This window comes from Mesoplodon densirostris, chromosome 19 (assembly GCF_025265405.1).
Source record: "Mesoplodon densirostris isolate mMesDen1 chromosome 19, mMesDen1 primary haplotype, whole genome shotgun sequence".
NCBI lineage: Eukaryota > Metazoa > Chordata > Mammalia > Artiodactyla > Ziphiidae > Mesoplodon > Mesoplodon densirostris.
Window position 1 is genome coordinate 32,245,979 of NC_082679.1, and position 24,856 is coordinate 32,270,834.

The 24,856-nt window shown below is 37.1% G+C and overlaps 1 protein-coding gene across 2 annotated transcripts in view; it reads right to left on the bottom strand.

Moving 5' to 3' along the window:
• BRD7 (bromodomain containing 7) overlaps positions 1-24,856 on the bottom strand; it is a 39,054-nt gene that overhangs the window by 9,799 nt on the left and 4,399 nt on the right. For both annotated transcript variants that reach the window (XM_060084199.1, XM_060084198.1), the window contains exons 3-9: positions 15,270-15,399; positions 14,868-14,925; positions 11,609-11,753; positions 7,689-7,799; positions 3,066-3,250; positions 1,940-2,063; positions 1,205-1,280 (exon numbers count right to left, since the gene is read on the bottom strand). In XM_060084199.1, the coding sequence (XP_059940182.1) occupies positions 1,205-1,280; positions 1,940-2,063; positions 3,066-3,250; positions 7,689-7,799; positions 11,609-11,753; positions 14,868-14,925; positions 15,270-15,399 (829 nt within the window). The remainder of the gene's footprint in view (positions 1-1,204; positions 1,281-1,939; positions 2,064-3,065; positions 3,251-7,688; positions 7,800-11,608; positions 11,754-14,867; positions 14,926-15,269; positions 15,400-24,856) is intronic.

Below are 24,856 nucleotides of genomic sequence, written 5' to 3' on the forward strand. Positions count from 1 at the left end.
TCCCTTTCTTCTAAGTAAAGGAGGCTATTAATGTTCTCCTTCAGCATTTCAAGAGTGGAATGCAATGCTCAAAGAGAACATTGACAGGCTTGCATCAAATGCATCAAGCTCTTCTCTGCTTCAAGGTGTTTTTTTTCACCTGTTATTCCCCAATCCCTTCCTCACCATTTCGGGATCAACCTAAACATCTCTGAAGGAAGCCCTCTCTGACCCCCAGACACTAGGTAGATATATCCTGTTACTAGTCTGCTGCTCTATTCCTCTGATGTACTGATTCATGGTGGACAAGTTGCCATCTCTCTACATGATTCTTTTTGTGTCCTCCTTTCCCCACTCCACAGAACATAAGAGGGACTTACTTGTCTCTTCCTGTTTTGCTCCCTTTTTACACCTAGCTCCACCTCAAGCTCCTAAGACAGTGTCTTGCTCATGGCAAACAATACATAATGGAGACTATTTCCTGAAGTGCAGGAATTTTGTCATTATTCATTTTTGTATCTCCAATTAACTCTCTCCTAATGGTAGTATGAAAACAGATATTTATAAAATATTCTCATGCTTATCACATGATTTCCCCCCCTCAGATGAACGACATAAATTTCCCATTCTTACATCAAGGTTTAAAATATTCCCTATACTATTTCCATTAAAATATCATTTGAGAAAATGTAAGTATGACTTGAGTTTCTAAAACAGTGATTCCCAACCTTTATAAACTTTCTATCAACCACAGTGAAAGGTATGTCATTAACTATATATTATTCCATTCCCATTAAGGTACTACATGGCATATATATTCATTTTATTCCCTGAAATTAAAAAGTCAAGTTAAATTTATTATGCCATAGTCTGAGGGTTTTGAGATACTTCAAGAAATAACTGAGCCTCTATACGAGAGTCTCTTAAAACCAGGGCTAGAAATGACTGCCTAATATTTTGGCTTTGTTAATGGTGGGTATGATATTCCAGGCACTTTATATTTTAAAGAAAACTTGATCTGTAGTACTTATTTGGGATGAAATAAAGTTAGGCTAGCTGTTAGCATGAAGTACACGATGCCTAGCCAAGTTCTTTATGGATGATGATACAGTTAGGTTTATCAATATGCAGACTTGTTGCTTTAAAATGTTAACCCAGGTTACCGCTCTTTGCCAAATTAGCATCAAGTTCAAAGTTCATGCACAGTCTAATTCTGTGAACTTACCTCCTACAACAGGATCCACAGGATGGAGAAGTCCCAATGTTGTTGTTCCATCTGGTTTTCTCCTTTCAAATTCACACTGCAACGACCCAAAGTATTCAAATGGCATGAACAGTTTTATATACCATATGTACATATGCTGCTCATCAGAAAACCTTACCTGAGCTTAGTCAAACTAATATTACAGGTAGCGATCATCATTATACTCAGATATCAACTTTCACACCTGTCTCCATGCACACAGGTGTTGATGGGTTAAAGAAATGAAGGTTAGAGAAATCTCAGAATTTTGAAGAGCTGTGTGGGTCCTTAAGGTCACCGAGTTCTGTTCACTCTATTAAAAAAGGATACTGAAGGCCAGGGAAGGGGAGTGACTTGCCCAAAGTCATGTATTAATTCATTTGGTTTTAGAACCAATGTGCTATACAATATGACTTGAGAAGACCAGTACATAAATGTTTTCTTTGTAAGCTCTAAGTCTGTGGTTCATTTTCCAACTTTAGAACACATTAACATCACTTAAAAAAAAAAACAAACCCAAATCCCTTTATCCAGTAACAGAGGATAATACTATGTACTTTACAAACCCAAGTATATTATTACTTTTTCTTTTTGTGAGTGTTCTCCTTAAGAACTCTATGGCAGATATGGATTAGAAGTACACAAACAACTTAAAAACTGAAAGTTTCAGACAACCCGAATCAGTAGGTAATGAAAAGAAAGGAAAAGCTTGATCACCTGACTATTAACAAGCCGCCTGGTCAGCTTTCCTCCAGATTCCTTAACAATGCGGTCAATCTGCTCCTGCTCTCTTTCTACGTTATTGCTTTTAAATTTATCTTCAAGTACATCTTTGTCTTTCCTGAAAACACACATTAGTACTAAGTAAAAAAAAAAAAAAAAGATAAGATGAAAACATTAAAATGTAATTCCAAATATGAATACAACTAAAGCGGAGAAATTTGCGCTACTGACAGCAATGAAAACTTTGTTCCTGAATGACCTGGTAAGGGGCCCTAATAACACACCAACAGTAAGGCAAACCAAGTAGTTGGTTAGTTCCCTCCCTTTTTGTGTCCAGTGTTACTTGCTTTAAACTTTTTTTGTAGAAGATTCACAAGAATGAAAGTCCACCTCAAATATGTTTTAAAAGGGGAGGGGCGCACAATTTGTTTTAAGTCCAATTTTTAAAATTAAAGTAAACGTACATTTAAAATGTATAAATCTTAGAAATATAACAAAAACTTGTCACAAGTTTACTTTCTTTGCATTATGACAGCAGAAATCGCACACTGCTAACTAAACCCTTCTCCCAGAGTTGACAGCGAGGTGCTGGGCATCAGAGTAGGCAGTGGTGTGAGCGGGACATACATGACTGCATCCGGCCATGCCAGCTGCTGCCCGGTAGGACCAGTGGCTCATTACTGCTCCTACCAGCTGACACCGAGTGGAAAACATGCACACATCTCAGTGACAGCCCATCTGTTTAGAAGGTAGCTTTAACTGTGCTTAGGCTTAAGTACGGTCTCAACTCCTTTGTGGAATGAAATAATGAATACACACTTTTTTCTTGAACAAATAGTTCTATTAAAATAAACTCACAGACAATATGAGTCTCTAAAGGTAATTTACTGGTTTTCAAACTACTTTCATACAGAATAGACATTCAGAACTATTTTCTGAACTGTGTTTGGACAATTCCATATCATGCTTTGCATGAGAAGAGGGGTATCAAATCATCAAAATGGACTTTCAGGACAAAACCCAACCAACCATGGACCCAAGGCAGGCCCCCAACCAGTATTTTCTCCCAATACTGGTGTGAAAAAGACAGCTTAACCTTAATATTCCAAAGATTCTTTACTTTTTATTTTCCTTATTGGGACTCTTGAAGCCTTGTGCCTCAGTGTCTCCAGAGTCTTCCCTCTCTCTTGGCCAGCAGCCGCTGTCCTCCCCACTCTGCGAGGTGTCTGTTCTATCTTTCTGCTTTCGACTTTTTTGCAAGTCTGCCATGAAGTCTATGCTCTGCTTCAGGCTCTGAATTCTCTCCTAAAAATATTCAAGAATATTCTTATTGAATGTTTGTCATTCATTTTGAAAGTAATGCATTTTTTCCCCCACAAGAGTTTGCACTTATCCTGTTATTAACTAGGGAAGAAAAACAATTAAATGTAATCATACCAACAGAGTAGAATATTTAGGAACCAGGACAATAAAGTCTATTCCTTCAATGCAGATAATTTCCAACGTAAGAGAATGCTTTATAACTTTGCTGCATCATCAGAAAGTTCACAGAAGAGAAAGTGTGAATAAATACTGAGTATTCTTTGCAGTACTAAATTTAAAAAGTAAAATTTAGTTTAATAGGATGTTAAAGTTTTATATTTAACAGAATGGTTTTATCTTCTGAAATTTAAGAATTATCAGGTATTTAAAACCTAGAGCATGTGAACATGTGAAGATCCCTTACATTCTGGTATCCTGGGATGATCAATGATGATTCTGGCATTTTTCTCTGTGTGAAAACATGCCTGAAGGAGAATAAAAAGGCTGCTAGCAGAGTTTCTTTTTCAGAGTGCATAATGTTCTAACCAAAGAAGTATTGTTTCTGTTTTGTGAAACGTGCTGAATTTTCCACTGCATTGATATGCTGTGAAATTTTCATGGTGGTTAAGGACTTGAGGTTTCTGGACAAATGTTAAAGAGGAAGATTTGTTCCCAGTGACTATTCTGCCTTTTGTTTCTGAGTGTTGTCACTGGATAAAATATGGACTGCAGTCTCCTCAAGCTGCACAGCAACAGCAGGGAAGACTTCTGTGGAATAATAGAAACTAGAACTGGAAAGGACCAGAGGTCATTCAAATAAGAACGGTGTAGCCCAGAAATGCTAAATGACTCACCTAAAGTCACAGAACCAGTGACGAAGACCAGGCCTCTTGTCTCTCACGATGGGGACTTTCCTCATCGTACTCTGCTGTATTAGCAGTACAGACTGAGAGCCTCAAGAAATGAACCCTGCTATTTTTACTGGACTATAATTTTAAAATAATCTTAAAACTATTTAAGCAATATATTTTATGGTAGACAAAGATACAAGTAGAGGAGAAAATAAATACCTTGTTAATTTATTATCCAGAGAGGAAAAGTGTTAACAGGGTTAACATTCTAGTATTTTCCTAAGCATTACACATATTAGCATATTGGAATTTTGATGAACATTTTGTAACAAGTAAAGTTTTTTCAGTTAATAAATTGCAAGTATCTCCCTTCTGTATCATAAAATATTCTTAACAACTATATAGTATTTCATCCCATGTGCATCTCATGGTTTAATTAATGACCCTTACTGGACATTTAGCTTATTTCCAAGTTTCTCTTATTATAAATAAAAGTCTCCAGGAATCTCTATCTCTTTAGAATGAATCCTAGGAGTAAAAATACTAGGTCAAAGGGAATGAGTATTTTTAAGGCTTCTGATGTCTACTACCAAACTGCTTTCTAGAAAAACTGTAACAATTAATAGTATTTGAAAGTTTCACCACTGTTTGAAATTTTCTGAATCCCCGGCAAACTGGTTAGAAGCATTAAAAAAAATTACTAATTTGATTTTTTATTTTAATACACACTTAAAAAATATTAGTGTGTGATTCTTTCTGTGTGCATTTACTGGCCATTTGTGTTTCCCCTTGTGCATGTCACTTAAGCCATTTCTTACTCATCTATTTCTAGCACCTGAAATGGAGGTTGGCACATAGTAGGCACTCAATAAATGCTGGTTAAATGAATGGGCTTAGATCACAAAGTTCTCAGTAACCTTTTAATTTCCATTCTAGAATTTTATAAAGTAGAACCTACATTTAAGAACATTTTCAGATTTTTAGAAAAACATAATATGCATATAATTAAAATAATTCAATTAGAGAAATTTTCTAAATTTCAACCCAAGTCATGGAAAAAATTGAGTTTAATTAATTTTAATTTGAAAGCAATGTCTTTTTTGGTAACTAAAATGTCTCCAAATCAGCATACTGTTTATTAATTCTCAATTTTACAAATGTCTAAAGGGTTGGATTCTTTGCCATTAATAACAGCTAACACCTACTGAATGCTCACTCACACAGCAGGTATAATTTTATCAGGTAAGTACTACTGTTATGCCATTTTACATGATGGGAAAAAGGCTGAGAAAGGTTACATGGCCTGCCTAAGATCACACAGAGTCTCAATAACACAGCCAGGACCTGAATCTTGGTTAGTCTGATCCAAAGCCACTATGCTATGAATAGTACTGTTTATACTATAATGCAGCATTTAGTATTTATTTGGGAGATCAAAAGAATTATTCTGCATATGTCCACTTTTTATAAAAATAACACATCTACTAATAGTCACCTAATAGTCACTACTGGTGTGTAACTGAAAAAATAATGAATGACTGCTCTACAATCTTTACACTGAATTCAAAAACAGTTATCTTTGAAAAGACACCATTCACAGAAGGGTGTACTGGGCTCTCTTGGGAGATGTGCTATTAAGAGTAATTCAGAAGGTCTAAATTTAAACATTTAAAAATCACTACTGTAAGGGTCTCTCCCATCTAGGGTGGAGAGAACAGTCAACAGGAAGCTACAACACAGGATGCGTAGGGCTCCTCAACAGGAAGAGATCTGAAAAAAGGGAAGACAACAGAGAGAGAAAAGGGAAAGTGGAAAAGAAAGTTTTTTTTTTTTGGGCTTCCAGCCATCCCATCCCCAATAAAATACAAGAGACACTGGAGTTGTTTACATGTTATATTAACTACATTATTTAAAGATGAGAAAACAGTGGTAGATCAAAGTTGAAAATTTTACTTGGATATGTTACGTTTGTGAATTAAACTTTATTCTAAAAATTCAATGTACATATTTTGGAGTGACTAAACATTGCATTTGTTGGGTGCACTTTTACTTCAAATACAAAAATAGCAAGTATTTGCAGGTTTTTAAAACTGGAATATGGATTGGTTCTGGATTCTGAGTTTTTCTGCAAAGAATGGGATAAACATTTTATATTCCCCTTTCCTCTGCATATTTTGCCAAAGATGGGTAACTGGCTTACATTACAGTTTCCCAAGTCTCTAGGAAAGGGTGGGAATTGATGTTGTCTAAACATTAGGAGTGCAAGAATGAACATCAATCCAAATGTTTTTCTTTCCTCAGTTAAGTGGATACAAGAATCTTTCAGAGCCAAGCACACAGACACTAAGACATCTGCGCATCAAGGCAATTCTTTAAATGTAAAACTGTGATACAAATGATCACCATAAAAATTGGAAAACCATGTGCATCTACACGACTCATTTCTACTATCCTCTAACTCCCTTGAATTTGAACCTGAGCCCTTGATTCTAATTTCTTTCTCCTCATACCCACTCATTTCTTCTTTGCAAAACCCCTCTCACATCTTGTTCTTCTTGATCTCCTCCTTATTCTAGCTCTTGCTAAAATGAGCACGTTAACGCTAGCAATTATCTTTGAGATCTCAGGTTAAACCTTCTTCTCTACAGGTGAGAACACTGAGGCCCAGGGTGGTTAATGGGCCCAGGGTGGGCCAAGGTCCACAAGTTAGTGGAAAAGAGCTAAAACTAGAACTCGGTCTTCTGACTTCCCGCTGTGACAAGGTGCCAGGTTTGTCTCAGTTAATTTTCCGTCCTATGCAGAGTTGTGAGTAAAACCTCAAAAGACGCGATTTATCTTGTGAGCTCTCCTCTTCTCCCAGCAGATGCACATGATCACCTCAATTTGCCCTTCAAGGTCACTCATCAGCCATCGCTCTGAGACGAGACTCCCGTCACTTTCTGCCACTATCTACAGTATCTCTGTTTTGAATAAGTTATCAGTTTAACTGAGTTATCATGAAGCTTGATGATGATGATGATGTGTCTGTGTCTCTGCACACGTTTCTCCCATGTCAAATGCCTTACTATGTGCACCAGTTCTTATCCTTCAAAGGAAAGGCTGCTCCTGCGGGGAGGTGGCTTTGAGACAATTCCAAATTATTGTTCATTTGTGTATTTTGTTTCTTTCTACTCGAAGGAGTTCCTGTCCTTCACCAGAACATTAGATTCCATCCCTACAAAGGGAAATAGAGAGCTTTCCTTCTAAAAGGTCTCATAATGCATGTAATCTATCCTGTCCTGGAATTCATGTTGATGTTTGTTTCATAGCAAATATAAGTCTATCTGGTGGATAGCAACTCAACAACCTCTTAAGTAAATAATTACAAATGACTGCCAATATTTATTTGTGTCAATTCCAAATGAGAATCTTCCTGCTTTAATTTTCTTTTCTATGTTAAATTTTTTTTTCATTTAATATTTCCCACTTTTAATATCATCTGCCTATAAAATAAAACCAGTACTGTACTGGATCTGTATCACTATAACCAAAAAACAAAGGGATATAGATTTTTGTAATAATTATTATTTATGACAAAGAATTTCCTTTACCTGGCTAAGAATTTTCATCCCTGAGTGCAACAGCTTCTTTGCAGCTTTATAATAAATGGTCTCTGGTTTGTTGTAAATCATAGCATTAGTACACATTAGTTTGAAGTTATCCTGCAGAGAAAATATTAGGGAGAAATACATTAAAATGAAACAAAGTACCCTCCTGTCCTGTTTGAAATCATGCAGGTCTTCAAGAAATTAAAAAGCAACCACCACCACCAAAAAAACCCACAAAAAGCAAAAACAAACCAACAAAATGCACTCCCATCCTTTTACTGTTTACTAAGCAATATTAATAGCAATTTATTAAGTTTTAAAATTCACTAACAGGGCTTCCCTGGTGGCGCAGTGGTTAAGAATCCACCTGCTAATGCAGGGGACACGGGTTCAAGCCCTGGTACGGGAAGATCCCACATGCCGCGGAGCAACTAAGCCCGTGCGCCACAACTACTGAGCCTGCGCTCTAGAGCCTGCGAGCCACAACTACTGAAGGCCACACACCTAGAGCCCGTGCTGCTCAACAAGAGAAGCCACCACAATGAGAAGCCCGCACATGGCAATGAAGAGTAGCCCTTGCTCACCGCAACTAGAGAAAGCCCGCGCGCAACGAAGACCCAATGCAGTCAGAAAAAAAAAAAAAAAAAAAAGAAAGAAACAATAAAAACTTAGACTTAAAAAAAAATTAAAAAAATAAAATGCACTAACAAAACGAATACTGCTAAATTAATTTAAATATTCTACTATATTCCCTTCCAAATTCTTAAACATTCTATAGTAACTATATAAATTTTAGGTCCTGAGATAAAATTTTAAAATGGGTTTCTCCAGTACAATCTTATTGCACAAAAAAAGAATTAGAAAAAAATACTTCTATCTTATATTTAATAATTTTAACTGTGTACTTCATTTAATTAAAAAATATTCTTAGTTTTAAAACAAACATCTTAATTCTCCAGTTACGAGTTAAATATTTTACTTCAGATCTTGACTGAAAACTGGGACAATGTTAAATTATCACAATATTTCCTACCAGATTCAAATTAACTGAGCAAAAATGGCAAAACATTTACACTAATTTTCTTTTAAGTGTTTGGATACTATTATAAGCTAAACATAATTTGCAGAATGTTGCAAAATCATGCCAACCTGAAATAAACCATACAACCTCAAAGAGTTACAACATGTAACTGCAGTAGGCAAATTATCAAAACTGTACTTCTGGTTTAAATTTCAAAGTATGCACATGTGCTGGGGAACTCAATCCCACTGCATATTTTCATGGTTAAGTAATTTTCACATTGTATAAATGTGAGAGTGATTATGCCAAGGTCTTACTAAGTTAAAACGATAAAAACCCAACAAAAAATAATCTGAGCCCCAAACTCCTCCTCCGAATTTAAAACGAAACATTCAAGCCCCATTATTTAATAATTAGTGATGACAGCTTAGAACACTTAATGTAATGAAGATAGGTAGACTGAATATTATTTAAAAGCATATGAGAAGACTGTTCAAGGGTCACAATAAATTTGATATTAAATTTAAAGGAGATGACACGAAGTATATGTGGATCCTCAGTTCTTGGCCAAGTCTCTAATCAGTTAGGATTTTGCTAGGTCCTGGATCCCTAAGGATCTGAGGAAAGCTATGGATCCACTCTTCAAGCACACACATGTAATACAAAGGTGAACACAAAATTTTCATGTCATTTTATAAGGTTCCTGGTCCCCCTAAAGGCTCATCCATGGCTACCCAAAGGACCCCAGGTTAAGAACCCTTGTTACAGATATTCTGAAAAGCTTCCATTCCATTAAGAACTATTAAATATTTATTTGGGGGTAGGAGAAGCAAATGAGGGGAGACCCTAGATGACTATTACACTAAATGACCATTGGTCTATAACTGGAAAGAGAGTACTGGACTATTCTGATTACAGGTCTGATCTGTTAAGGCAATTTGTAGATTCCATGAATCTTAACTGCCACGTGCTAGGCTTTAATGGACTTTTGTGTAATGGCACTTCATCATTCATAAAGCTGAATGACCTTTCTGCATACTTTTCATGTAATAATAAAAAAAAACCTTGAACAGCCTAATGAGCTGGATAAGCTAATAAATACTACATTGGGCTATTGAATTTTCCTGAGAAAAAGGTGTAGTAATGTAGGAAACTCCAAAAAGTTAAAAATACTTGTTCACTTCAATTATGATAAATCTTGACCATTTGCTCAAAAACACTTAGGGGGCATACTCCTACTCCCTCATGTCATCATAAGGGAAAGATCCAAGGAAAACTATTCACAAAAAGGAAAAAAAACTGTGAAAAATTTTCCATTAAGCAATATATAAGGTCCAAAATATGCTGAAATAAACAGTTCTCGCCTAATTTTCACCAGATGAAAAGTTGAGAAAAGTTTCCATTTCTTTGAATACAAGAGAATACAATTCAGGTTTTTCAGAGTGAAATATTATCTATACGTTCAAGTTGATAGTAAAGACAGAACTACATGCTAGTGTTATAAATTTCAGCTGATCAATGTGGATGAAAAAAAAGAGACCAAGTTTTTTCCTTCTGTAACTGATGAGGGTTTAGCCCTTAGGTCAGGTGAACACTGCAATGTTCAACCAGAAAAAACAAAGATACAATAGATATTATCTAAACCAGTTAAGTTCGTAATGGTTTGGTACAGAGCAAATTAAAAAGGAAAACACATGGTTCCTTTTCTTCGGATGACTAAAATGTAAAGTGTAATTCTGAAACCAACATATATACCAAGGCTATTTAAAGATGGAAAAAACTTCAACTATAACATTAGGCATATGTATCATCTCGGTAGCCTGTAGGTTCTGGTAACTTGTAGGTTCTTTACTTGTAATTTATAAATTTCTTTCTTCTTAAAGTTGAAGAAAATATGCTAAACAAGTATAGCTGAAGTGAACGCAGGGAGCAACTGACTTGCATCAAACTAGAAAAATGTAATTAAACTTCTTATTTTTATTTTTGGCTGCGTTGGGTCTTCATTGCTGCACGCGGGCTCCCTCTAGTTGTGGCGAGCGGGGGCTACTCTTTGTTGCGGTGGCTTCTCTTGTTGTGGACCACAGGTTCTAGGCGTGTAGTTTTCAGTAGTTGTGGCACACGGGCTCAGTAGTCGTGGCTTGTGGGGTCTAGAGCACAGGCTCAGTAGTTGTGGCTCACAGGCTTAGCTGCTCTGCGGCACGTGGGATCTTCCCGGACCAGGGCTCGAACCCGTGTCTCCTGAACTGGCAGGCGGATTCTTAGCCACTGCACCACCAGGGAAGCCCCAAGAAAATGTAATTAAACTTCTGTTTAGTATTTCTAGACAAGCCAATTTATTCTCTATTAGGAAGATGTCTAGAAATAGAAAAAGAAACTACTCTAAATCAACTTCCATTAAAATACTGACTATTCAATATCTTGTTAATAACCTATAATGGAAAATAATCTGAAAAAATATATAACTGAAGCACTTTGCTGTACACCTGAAACTAATACAATATTGTTAATCAACTATACTTCAATTAAAAAATATATCAATTTTACCTGCATTGATCTGAAATTAAAAATCAAATATCTTTTCATTTTAAAGGTTGAGAAAATATTTTATAGAACACATGAAATTCAAAATTTTACCAAAACCCACAAAATAATAAAAGACAGCAGATGGCTTATTTTGTCAGGTTTTTTATCACCAAGCTCAAAGATGTTTCCTAAGACAAAAAAATACAGATTTTAGGTATTAAAATAAACTTGAGAAAGATTCTGAATACCAGACATGCAGATTTCTGCCAGGATTTTGTACATACAGGATCCAAAAGTTTGACTCTCAATTGGATAGATATGTTACTTTGTAGCACAGCTCAGTCTATTTCTCCAACACGAGGTAAGTAACTAGAGTTACCTTTAGTTCTTCTATGGACTGGTAATCATTGTTCTTGATCTTTTCTTTCATGGTACTAAAATCCATTGGGTGTTTAATGATCATGGAGTAGCCGGGAGCAATAAAATCAGTCACAGGAAATGAAAAGAAAGCACTTGGGTCTTTCCTGTGAAGACAGGAAAAAGGCAATTTTATTTCTACCACAAATCTACTGGTCAAGGAGCATGAGTAAGAGGAAACCCTTCAGATGTAGAATTTGTAGTAGGCTAATATGTTTTTCACTGAAAACTGAAGTAACGATTTGAAAGACTAATAACTATTTAACAAGGTTAAGATGCTTTACATACAAATTGTACCCTTAAGACAGAGAATCTTTTAAAATATGCAGCTTAATTAATTCATAGCATCTCCAACACAGGGAAAGATGAAACAAAATAAGAAATCTAGATTAACTAACCAATATCTTGTACTCTGGAAGATTAGTACTATGTTTTTTTTTTTTTTTTTTTTTTTTTTTTGCGGTACGCAGGCCTCTCACTGCTGTGGCCTCTTCCGTTTCAGAGCACAGGCTCCGGATGTGCAGGCTCAGCGGCCATGGCTCACGAGCCCAGCCGCTCTGCGGCATGTGGGATCTTCCCGGACTGGGGTACGAACCCGTGTCCCCTGCATCGGCAGGCGGACTCTCAACCACTGCGCCACCAGGGAAGCCCCAGTACTATGTATTTTTATCAATCATAGAGGAAAAAGCAGAAATAATAACAATGAATGCACACCTGCAATCTTCCATATTGGTTTCTAATTAGGCTTGGACTCTTGGGCCACAGAGCTGTTGCTTCCTCATGAGTACAGCTGGCCCTCTGTATCCGTGGGTTTCTCAATGTGGATATGGAGGGCTGACTGTATTCACTGGACTGCTGTCATTTTATATAAGGGACCTGAGCATCCTTGGATCCTGGTATCTACGGGGGCTCCTGGAATCAATCCCCTATGGATACCAAGGGATGACTATATATATTTTCTTAATCAATGGATATAATTTCTATTGTGTGTGTGGGGGGGGGTCCTCAAAAAACTGACATTAAAAAGGTCCTCATAATACCCACAAACTTGAAACCCAGTGCTTTCCATCATAGGTTCTTAACTCTGGCTGTGCATGAGAATCATTAGAGGAGCTTTAAAAAAATTCCATTGGGGTGGGAGGCTTACCCTAGACCCACTACATGAGAATCTCTTATAAGAGGGTGGTCCAGGCAACGGTTTTTCTAGGGTTGAATTTTGATATTTCCAGGATAGACAGGGCTGAGAACCACTGCTCTATAAGATTAGTTCATTAGACTGTTATTTTCCTCTGCAAATCTGGCATATCAAAGCTTTCTTACTCCAAATAATCACATCAATAAAAATGGTTATTTATTATTAAATAAATATATTTATTATTATTTAAAAATAGCAGCAATTTAAAAAATGTATTTACTGGGCTTCCCTGCTGGCGCAGTGGTTGAGAATCTGCCTGCCGATTCAGGGGACACGGGTTCGTGCCCCAGTCCGGGAAGATCCCACGTGCCGCAGAGCGGCTGGGCCCGTGAGCCATGGCCGCTGAGCCTGCATGTCCGGAGCCTGTGCTCTGCAACGGGAGAGGCCACAACAGTGAGAGGCCCGCATAACGCCAAAAAAAAAAAAAAAAATGTATTTACCACATGCCAGGGCCAGTGGTAGGGAATTGAGGTATTTTATATCTAATCCTCACAAAAGCCATCAAGGAGGTGGTAGCCTCACTTAGAGATGAGAATACTGAGGCTCAGAGGTCAAATGATTTGTTCTAGGTCATAAATCTGATAAAATACAGAGATGGAATCTGAATTTAGGTGTGTGTGAATCTGCCTTTGTTCTTCCCAGCAGGACGCCTAAGCAGTGAGATTAAAAAGTACCGAGAATAAGCAAAAAAGTCCAGTCTGGAATTTATACATCCAAATGCATATTATCCATGAAAGCTACTGTGAATAACACCAATAAGCATCTCTGGAGGGCCTCTTCAGAGCAAATTATCTACACCTCCTAAAATCAGTCATTTTAATATAGAGTCCCACTTGGTTTGACCAGAAATGCTATTATTAAACTTGGTCAATTATATTCTTTACCAGCATTTGCGCTGAGCCTCAAGGATGAAGAATCATTAAGGCTATTCCAAAAAAAATGTGGCCCTGGGTTCTAATTCCCAAAATGTTCTGAGCAATGTGAACATCCTTAGACTAAGAGAGACCCTGATAAGTAGATTTCTTTTAAGGAGACGTCGTTATCCTACATTCCGGTCTTACATTGTAAGAAACAAAATTAAAAGGCAGCCAAAATGCTTTATAGTCATACATTCTAATTGAGTTGGAATGCTTAATACTTACCTGTTCACTCCTTTGGGACAAGTAATGAATGATTTACTCAAGTGTAAAGACTTGAGATGTAAATATCTCAATTGTTCTGTACACCAAAAAGGAAGAGAGGCCACTAATTTCTGATTTTCACTGCAAAGCTGAATAGGTGTTGAATACAGATAGCACTAGAGGCTTTACCTTAAAAAATTATTTATGATATGTTCTGGGGTTGACATATAAGGCCAACACGGTAAGAAGAAAGCTCACTGTTAGAATGCATGCCCTATACCCATGAATCCTCTGCCAATAATGTAAATGTCTTTGAGCTGAGAATTCAAATTCTGAGTAAAGACGGGTATCAAAATAAATATTTTGATGAAGATCATGTTATTCTTTTCTAAGAACTTAACATTAGTGTTACCAAGATATTGTAATTTTTAGAACAAATTTCTGCATCTAAGAGAGGGTCACAAATCTTATTTATGGCATTTTGTCTCTTCTCCCAGACTTGGTAATTGTTGAATATTCACAGCAGTGATAAGCACTGCACAAACATACAGAAGGTGTGTTTATGTATTAGCAAATGGAAGTTATCTATATTGTTTAATCCTGGTTTAAAGCTTTAACATCAGAAGTTACTTTAGATTAAGGAGAAATTTGCCATTGAGAGTATTAAGTAACACTCTTCAAGCTGCCATTTAAAATAAACCAAATGAGAACATCTAGAAGTCGGCCTCTTGGGAGTACTTCTATTGCCAGGCAAAATATTTATCATCCACTTTAAAATCAAGTACATTTGGATACAGGCCATAAAATATGGCTTTAACAAATAATAATAATAAAAAGATGTGGTTTTGATCCTGTATTTCCCATTTCAATTTCCATGTTATAAAAATGTTGGAAAAAACATTCACCTCTGCAGTTGTCTCATCAGTTGATTCAAAGCTTCTTGAAGCGGTGTCTGTTCTACTTCTAAAGAAGAAAGGAAAAGAGTGTTTTAAAAAGGAAGATTCTAGAGAGTACTGTTGAGCTTATTTTCTTTCTATATATGACTTATCTCATACCCATCATTAAATATCTCAGAGAAATTCCATTTATCTTTCAAATATGGTGAAGTATGAGAATATCAAGTTCAAAACTGAAGCTAATTTAAAGCTCTTAAGCAGTGATATAAATAAGAAAACAAAAAAATTTTTAATTTAACAGCTTTTAAACTTTAACTTAAAAGCTAAAAACCCAGTCACTTTCCCTGGCTACCATCTTTAAAATAATTTCAGCCTCCTCATTCAGGACAGTTAATTCAGATTTATTCCAACCTTCTTGTTTGGCTAAAGAGCTTGCAAGAGGCTTCTCAGGAGGCAAGTCTAATCCTACAGGGGCCTGACACTGGAGGTCTTTTTCTGCCTCGTTGTCCACACGGTCCCGATCTCGCTTCTTTTTATCTTCCTAAATGGAACAAAGAGAGATAATTTAGAAATACTCCAGAATCAATACCGCTAAAACAAATCATTTTAATTTCAGTGGAAAAAATGAAGACACCACTGAAAAGATTATTAATAATGAAATCTTAATGTATTTTACTGCCATCTACTGGAAAATGAGAGAATAATAATGTTCATAAAAGGGGAAAAAAAGTGCTTCTATATGGTAGAAATAACCAATTAGAAAAATAATACTATTCACAAAAGCAAGATAATATACCTAGGAGTAAATCTAATAGAAGATGACCAATACCTTTTAGGAAAAATTATGAAACATTACTGAAAGGCCACTGTGGAAGATCTGAAAAAAGGAGATATACCATGTTCATGAACTGAAAGATAGTCAATTTGCTTCAAAGTAATCTATAAATAAAATGTAATGCCTATCAAAATTGTAAGACAGGATTTTTCATGAAATTTGATAAGCCAATTGTATAATCTATCTTGAAGAGTGAATCATCAAGAATAGTCAGAACAGTTTTGAAAAAGGTCACAATAAAATGTCTTAGCAGATATTAAGTATTTGTATAAAGTGACAATTAAGACAATGTGGGTCTGACACAGGCACAAATGGACCTACAGAATGAATCATAGAGCCCAGAAACAGACTCATGCACATAGAAAAGTCTTGATATATCACAGATTGGCATTATAAATCAATGACAAAAGGGTAGTGCTGGGACAACTGGTTATCTACATTTAAAAATAATATGAAATTAGATCCCCACCTCATACCACATGCAAAAGTAAATTTCAGATAAATTAAAGACTTAATTTTAAAACTTGTGATAAAGTAAAAGAATCTTTATGACTCAAGAGGAGGGATTTTCTTATCTATAAAGCTAAAAGACTAGCCTATTGACTGAGAAACACAAATAACTCAAAGTATTAGCAAAGGGCTTCCCTGGTGGCGTAGTGGTTGAGAGTCTGCCTGCCGATGCAGGGGACACGGGTTCGTGCCCCGGTCTGGGAAGATCCCACATGCCGCGGAGCGGCCAGGCCCGTGAGCCATGGCCGCTGAGCCTGCGCGTCCGGAGCCTGTGCTCCGCAATGGAAGAGGCCACAACAGTGAGAGGCCTGCGTACCGCAAAAAAAAAAAAAAAAAAAAAAGTATTAGCAAAGATTACATAAAGAGCACCTACAGACTCATGTACAAAGGTAAATAACCCAATAGAAAATGGGTAAAGGGTATCATAAGTAATTCCCAGGAAAAAAAACTGGAAATGTTAAGAAACATGAAAACTAGCTTCAGGCTTCCTGGAACTCTGGGAATTATGAATTTAAAAACTGGAAGGCATTTCACATCTCTATGATTGTTAAAAATTAAAATGTCTAAACATGTCAAGTTTTGATGAAAATGTGGAGAAATGGGGCTCTCATACCTTGCAGATGGGTGAGTAAATAGGTACAACCATTAGGAGAACAATAAACAAAATCTAATGAAGCTGAAGCTACCTTTATCCTACTTCTCAGCTATTCTACTCCTGGGCATATACCCTAGAGAAACTTCCTTTCACAAGTGTACATGTAGACATGTGCAAGTTTATTACAGGACTCTGTGAAATAGTAAAAAGTTAGGAACAACCTACTAAAAGGAAAATGGATTAATAAATTATGGCATATTTACATAGCAGGTAAAATTAATAGTCTAAAGTTACACTGTATCAGCATGTATTATATTCAGAAACATAATTTCTGGAGGAAAAAGTTGAGAATTATTACAAGATCAGTTATGCAAGTTTTGAAAATATATTAGTGTATTTTACAAACGTATGCAGAAGGAGTAAAATTATAAAAACAAGTTTTCATGTGATGCACACCAAATTCATGGTCCTCTGTAGGGAATGAGGAAGAGGAATGGATTCTGGGAGGGTACACAGAAAGCTTCATCTGTGTCTGTACTCTAATTTCTTAAAAAAACCAAAACCCAAAAATAGGAGCAAAAGGCAAAATGTTATGATTTGTTAAAGCTGAATGGTTGGTATCCAGGTGGTAGTTGCTTTTTGTTTTTTTAATTCTCTGTTCTTTGAATTTTAAAAATTAAATTTTATAGTAAAATTGTCCAAAGATGTCTATTTTATGCTCAAGATTCTCAATAGGATCTTAATTTTCTTGGCCCATGTCCAAATTTCTTGTTCTAGTATCTAGAGCAGTGGTTCTCAAAGTGTGGTTCCCAGACCAGCAACATCAGCATCATCCGGGAAATTGCTAGAAATGCAAACTCTGAGGTCTCATTATGGTTCTCAAGCTTCAGTGTGCATCAGAATCACCTGAAGGTCTTGTTAAAACACCAATGACTAGGCCCTGTCCCCAGAATTACGGATCCAGTAGGTCTAGAATAGACCCTGTGAATCTGCATTACTAACAAGTTTCTAGGCTATGTGAGTGTTGCCGGTGCAGTGATCACACTTTGAGTATCACTGATACAGAACCTCACATTCTATTCTCAGAGTCCAAAGCATCTAATACAGAATGTATGACTGACTGAAGCTCCAGAGAACAATGTTATAAACTGTACTCATTGTGCACTTGATGTCAGTTTCCGTTAAGTTGACTGCTGTCTTTTTTATGGCCTCATATTTTGGAGCAGCAATTTTTGACTCAGGAAAATTTTGTATCTTTTCCCCAGAAAAACTAGTATGAATCTTTTATAGGTTGGCAGGTTTAGAACAACAACTGTTCAATGGAAAAAAGACCCTCAGAGACAAGAACTCTTCCTATTAAACGTAAATTGTGGATAGAGGACAGCCTGAAAGGCAGTAAGCACTCTCCTAGGTGGAAAGAACTAAGGCCATAGTACAAGAAGGCTGGAGTAGGGGTTGGCAAACTTTTTTTTTGGTGAACGGCCAGGTAGCATAATTTATGCTTTGTGGTCCATGTCTGTCGCAACTACTAACTTTGCTGGTATAGCAAGAAAGTAGCCACAGACAATATGTAAATGAATGGGTGTGGCTATGTTCTAATAAAACTATTTACAGAATCAGGTGGTGTCAGCTCTAGTTTGCTGACACATGGTCTAGAGGCTCAAGTTCTTGCTCTAGCTTCATCCTTAACACACTCTGACCTTCTTAGGCACTCATTTACTCTCACTAGGCCTCTTTATCACCTGCAAGATAGAGATTCAACTGTTGATTCTTATTTTAGAGTTTATGAGACGGTGAAATGACCATGAAACAGAAAAGCTGAAAAAGTACCAAAGGAAGGTATAATGTCTCTGAACTACCCCTATCTGGTAACTTTATCTAGTTAGACTGGTCTACAGTGACCACTTTACTATTTGGTATGGCAAAAGAATACTGCCTTCTGGGCCAGAGTCCAAAAGAAAAAAAGAATATAAAAAACATATACTTGGAAACTACGCTAAAGTGAAAGTAGATATTGTAACATGTTATTGCCAGACTAGAAATTAGGAGATCTAGCTTCTAATTTACCAGAATGTAAACCTGAACAAGTTATTCCACTGTTTTAGTCTCAGTTTCACCTGTAAAACAAGAGGCTTTGATCTCTATAGTTCTCTCTCCACCTAACATTCTGATTCCTACCTTCCAATTTTTTTTTTAATGATTCCAAAATACTATAGAACCCTACTGTTAACGTCACTTACTAAAAGTAATAGATACGTAAAACCGGAGGTTAACACAGTTCTGGTTAAGAGCGGTTTATTTTTCTAATTACATAGAGAAAACTGAACAAAAATACTAAAGCCATTTAACTTCAGGTAGGAGGGTTTATAATTTCAGTTTATAAAATGGGTTCAAATTCCGGCTTTGCCACTTATTAGCTATGAGATCATGGATCAACTACGTAATTTTTGTGGGGGGACTAATTTCCTCATCCCTAAAATAGACACAACAATACCTACCTCAGAAGAGTGTTTTGAGGATTAAATAAGATAGTGTATGTGAATGTTTAGCACAGTGCCTACCTAGCACATGGTGAATACTCATTCATTCATGCATTCAATAAATAAATGAGGTTCTGCTGTGTGGATATTTACTGGTGGATAAACAAACACAGCCCCGCCCTTAGGAAGCCAACAGTGTAAAAAGCCACAGACATCAAACAACTTAGTAAAAGAAACCCAAACAGATTTCAAGGAGAGAATAACTGTTGGGTGAATCTAATTTAGACTGGAGAAGTATGGGAAGGCTTCTATGAAGAAGTAACATCTGAAGGAGAGAAAATTTAGCCAGGTTGGGGGTGGGAACAGAATTCCAAGGAGAGTAAATATCCTGTGTGTATGAAGGTCTGAGGCAGGAGAGAAAACCAGTGGCTATTTCCATAACTACAAACACATTGCATTTATGTCAGACTAGATTCTAATTTATCCATGACTCAATGGCTAGTTATTTTATTAATTCATAACACCTCTGAAGTAAATCTTTGCTCATATTATTAATATTATAACACTCATTGCATGTCATAGACACATTTGCCTCTTTCTGGAGTTCGTGGTGGGCAGAGGCCCAAGTCTTATTCAGCTCTGTACCCCCAAGCTCAATAATGCCTAATACATAATATTTGTAGAATTAATTAATCACAAGAGACAGCGTGAAATGGTAACGTGAAAGCATGAGAAGTAACAGCTGAAGTTCTAGGTACTATCCTTCAGATTGGTTACTTTTGTAGGAGATATATATACATAGATATCTATGTCTATATGCAAATAATGCTTCCAGTGTACAAAACAATTTCAGAACTTTGCTTTGTTTTAACAGCTGATTTTAGAATTCAACTGAAAAAATCTGTTTTATTACTTTGAAGCTACACCTCATCTTTGGCCCTCGGTTGAGAACTGCATCTGCCACATAATTTATCTCTTACCTCTATGATGCTTTCCCCTACTTCCCCGAGGCATAATGAGAAACACTTTCCTCTGGACTCCCAGAACACTTTATTCATACCTCTATTAGAATTTACCAGGCCATAAAGTTTATTTATCCTTTTGGGTCTGATTTCCCAGCCTAACTTGGAGCTCCTGCAGAGTAGGAACTATATTTTATTTATCATTTGAGTCCAGTGCATCACAGGTTTCTGGTAGATATTTGTTGAATAAACAAACAAATAAATAATCCTTCTATCAGAGGACCAACACTACTCTTATGCCCTTAGTCAGAGTCCTTTCTTCTCTGGGAAGATCTTCTGTGATTAAGAGGACCACCTCAGGGGGCTTCCCTGGTGGTGCAGTGGTTGAAAATCCGCCCGTCAAGGCAGAGGACACAGGTTCGAGCCCTGGTCCAGGAAGATCCCACATGCCACGGAGCAACTAAGCCCGTGCGCCACAGCTACTGAGCCTACGCTCTAGAGCCTGCAAGCCACAACTACTGAAGCCCGTGAGCCTAGAGCTGTGCCAGCAACAAGAGAAGCCACTGCAATGAGAAGCCTGCGCACCACAACGAAGAGTAGCCCCTGCTTGCTGCAACTAGAGAAAGCCGGCGGGTAGCAACGAAGACCCAATGCAGCCAAAAAAAAAAATAAATAAATTTATTAAAAAAAAGAAAGAAAGAAAGAAAGAGGACCGCCTCAGGAGGGAACAGCAGAATGGGAAAAAGCGGGGAGGATTTTCTGCCAGCCCAAATAAGCCATAGCAGCCCTGAGACCTTGGGTGTGGCAGATTCATACGAAAGAAGTCAATGCATTGTGTTTTGAGAGAATACACACTTTGCTCAACAATTACAGTCATTCATTTCTCCTCTCTAGTTATGAGCTACTTTACAGTTAACTCAGCAACAAAATGAGATACCAATAGTACGTACCCCATAAAGCTATTAAGTATTACAATAGTAAATATAAAGAAGTCACAACAATGCCTAGCATATAGTAAACACTCAAATGTTAGTTTTTATGAGTATGTATGCCCCTTGGGACCTAGTAGAGTGTTTAATAAAAATGGGAATTTATTGTATATGAATAAGTTTTAAATTTTCATTAAAAGTCTTACTTACATTGGGACTTCTCTGGTGTCCAGTGGTTAAGACACCACACTTCCACTGTAGGGGACGCGGGCTCTATCCCTGGTCGGGGAACTAAGATCCCACATTCCATATGCCGCCCGGTGCGGCCGAAAAAAGTAAATAAATAAAAAATTGAAAAGTTTTACTTAATTTGAAAAGACATATGCACTCCTATGTTCAGTGCAGCATTATTTATAATAGCCAAGATATGGAAACAATCTGAGTGCCTATCAATGGATGAATGGAAAAAAAAGATGCATATATACGCACACATGTGTGCGTATATATACATATGTATACATACACGATGAAATATTCCTCAGCCATAAAAAAAGATGAAATCTTGCCATTTGCGACAACATGGACGGACCTTGAGGATATTATGCTAAGTGAAACAAGTCAGACGGAGAAAGACAAATATTGTTATGATGCCACCCATATGTGGAATATAAAAAACAAACAAGAAAACAAAATAAATGAACAAATCAAACAAAAAAACCCTGAACACATAGATACAAGGCACAGAGTAGTGGTTACCAGAGGGGAAGCAGGGGGAGGGTGAAATGGGTAAAAGGAATCAACTGTATGGTGATGGATGGAAACTAATTTTTGGTGGTGGGCGTGCTGTACTGTATACAAAAGTAGAAATATAATGCTGTACACATGAAACTGATATAATGTTATAAACTAATGTTACATCAATAAAAAATAAAACAAAATTTTACTTAACTCTAGCATTGTGAATAATATCCTATATATTTAATGCTCATGATTTTAAAAAATTTAAAGAAAAACACCTGTCATTTTATTCTGATAACATCCCTAGTAACGGGACTAGCCTAACTTCTTTGAGCATCTAAACCTGAAGCTGACTCGCAAAGTTGTTAAGACAGAATTCGGGTTAGGATTATGCTTTTCTGAAGAACAGGTTTGAGTTTCAACGAAAGAATTTAGACCTCTCATCTGAGCTATTTCAATGAAAAGCCTTCTAAGTAGGTTTCCTTACACGCAGTCTCTACTCTCTTCAATATCTGCTAGATACTGTTAACAGATTACTGTTACTAAGGCTCAACTTTTTATCATTCTTCCACTCAGAAAGTTTTTGACTCTCTACTGCTTACATATTCAAGTTCAAACTCCCTACTCTGACATCTCAACTGCCTCTCAGATCTTATCCCATACTCCTCTTCACGTATTCTGTGCTTCAAAAAGAGAACTACTTTATGTCCCTTGTACACACCCTCACATCTGCCCACTTTCATGCTATTGTTCTTAGTTCTCCACACGGTGTGCAAGCTTCCTTACTTCTGAAGTAATGTACCATTCTGTTCAGGGATCAGCTTCTCAAGTCAGCATATAAATGAAAAGTGGGTTGTCAGGTTACCTTTGAAAATATCTGAAGTAGCCCATAAAGTATAATACTCATGGTTTTATACATATGATCCTTTATGTTTAATAGTATGATATGAAAAGAATATTTCTACTATGCTACAGTAATAGCTCAGAATATACAGTTGACCCCATGTTGACTACAGTGTTAACATCACTGCACTCTGATTTCTAAAGACTAGAGTTACGCCAGCAGGCAAATTCTTTGCCAACTGCTTGGCATTCAAATGTTTAAGGAAAAAAAAAAGCCAACACACTTCGGTGTTGTGCAGATTATGGTCTGATTAAAACTAAAGCATGGGGACTTCCCCGGCAGTCCAGTGGTTAAGACATCGCCTTCCAATGCAGGGCGTACGGGTTCGATCCCTGGTCAGGGAGCTAAGATCCCACATGCCTCGTGGCCAAAAAATCAAAACATAAAACAGAAGCAATATTGTAAAAAAATCAATAAAGACGTTAAAAAATGGTCCACATCAAAAAAATCTTAAAAAAACAAAAAACAACACCCCACCCCCCACCAAAAAAAAAAACAAAAAACACTAACACATGGTGTGCTCTTAATGCTGTGGTTGGTATTAAATACCACTGCTCTACAGGGAGAAACAATACTGATCCTATCTGTTGGGGCATTTTAAACTAGTATAATCAGAGCCTTCCTACTCAAAAGAAGAATATTACTTAACTTTATATGACATCTTTGAGAAATTACAGGGTTTTGTGTTGTAAACATCTGTGCTTCCCCCAAACTTTATCTTCTCCTTATTTTCCTAAGTAAAAGATTCCTGATTTTTATTAGGATATAATGCCCCCAACCCCTTCCCTAAACTAAAAGACATTTCCCAGCCTCCCTAGCAGCAAGGGTGGCTAAGTGATTAAGTTCTGGCTAATGAAATGTAAGCAGAAGTTATGAATGCCTTTTAGAAAAACACTTTAAAAGGGAAAGGGCATGTTTTATCTTCTTCTTGTGCCCTTCCCCCTTCCCGCTACATGAACTGACAGAAGAGTCACCAGTCCCTCAGAACCACACATACTCTAGCCCCTTTCAGGCCCACAGGTGTCACATGGCTGACCTTCCCCAAGAAAAGACCAGAAGCAACTGCTGTTCCTAAAACTCCCTGGAGATCCAGAGTACAGCTCAGAGAAAAGTGTCCTTCTGAAGTCTCCCTAGCAAAGGAACCCCTCTTCCCCCTCCCCAGTCCAGCCTGGAAAAAAGGGATAACCCCAACAGGCTCCACAGAACCAGTGACACCCGGAAGTATCCCACAGTCCCTAGCCCTGAGTCCTGGGGAAGTGGGACCTTGGGCAAATTCACTTCAATTCTGAGTTTCCACTTTACCTTCTGTACAATGGAAATCATCCACCTCCCTGCCCTACTTTGGGTGTTATTTCCAAATGAAACTGTGGATGTGAAAACATGTTAATTTGCAATGAAATAAAAATATATAGGTGGCTAATGATACTTAGAGCCACTGTCAAGAAAGAGCAGAGGGGGAGACTTCCAGGAACCTATCCTGAAGATATCCTTATAAAAGTATACAAAACGATGTGAACAATGAGGTTCAATGCAGCATTATTTGTAACATTCAAAAGTTATATAAAATAAAATATGGTACAGCAATATAACCAAATACAATGTAGTTAATAAAAAGATGAGATAATTGATAAAACAAGAAATGAGGAGTACGAGTATATCAGCTGGCATAATGGTAGTAACTGCCAGAACTAAAACCAGGAGTGGTTAGAAGGGGTTACCTCAACTTCCAGTTAAACGAGATGATGGCGGGAAAAAAGAGTACAGAAGAGACGACAGTGGGTGAAAGATATCTACACACTTGGGAGATGAAAGGCAAGTGGAGGAGTCTGCAGATCAGAGAAAGCAAGATACCTCCTGCATGCAAGGAGGGAGACACCTCTGAGAAAAGTTCTAACCCCAGAAACCTGGAAAAGCACAAAACTTTGGCGGCTCCCAATCAAAATGATCAGGTCTCTGTTTAGTGATGCCCACAGTGAAGTCCATCAGCTGACAAACTTTGTCGAGGCAAAAAGCATATAATCAGCCTTTTTGTGCTTCACATTTAA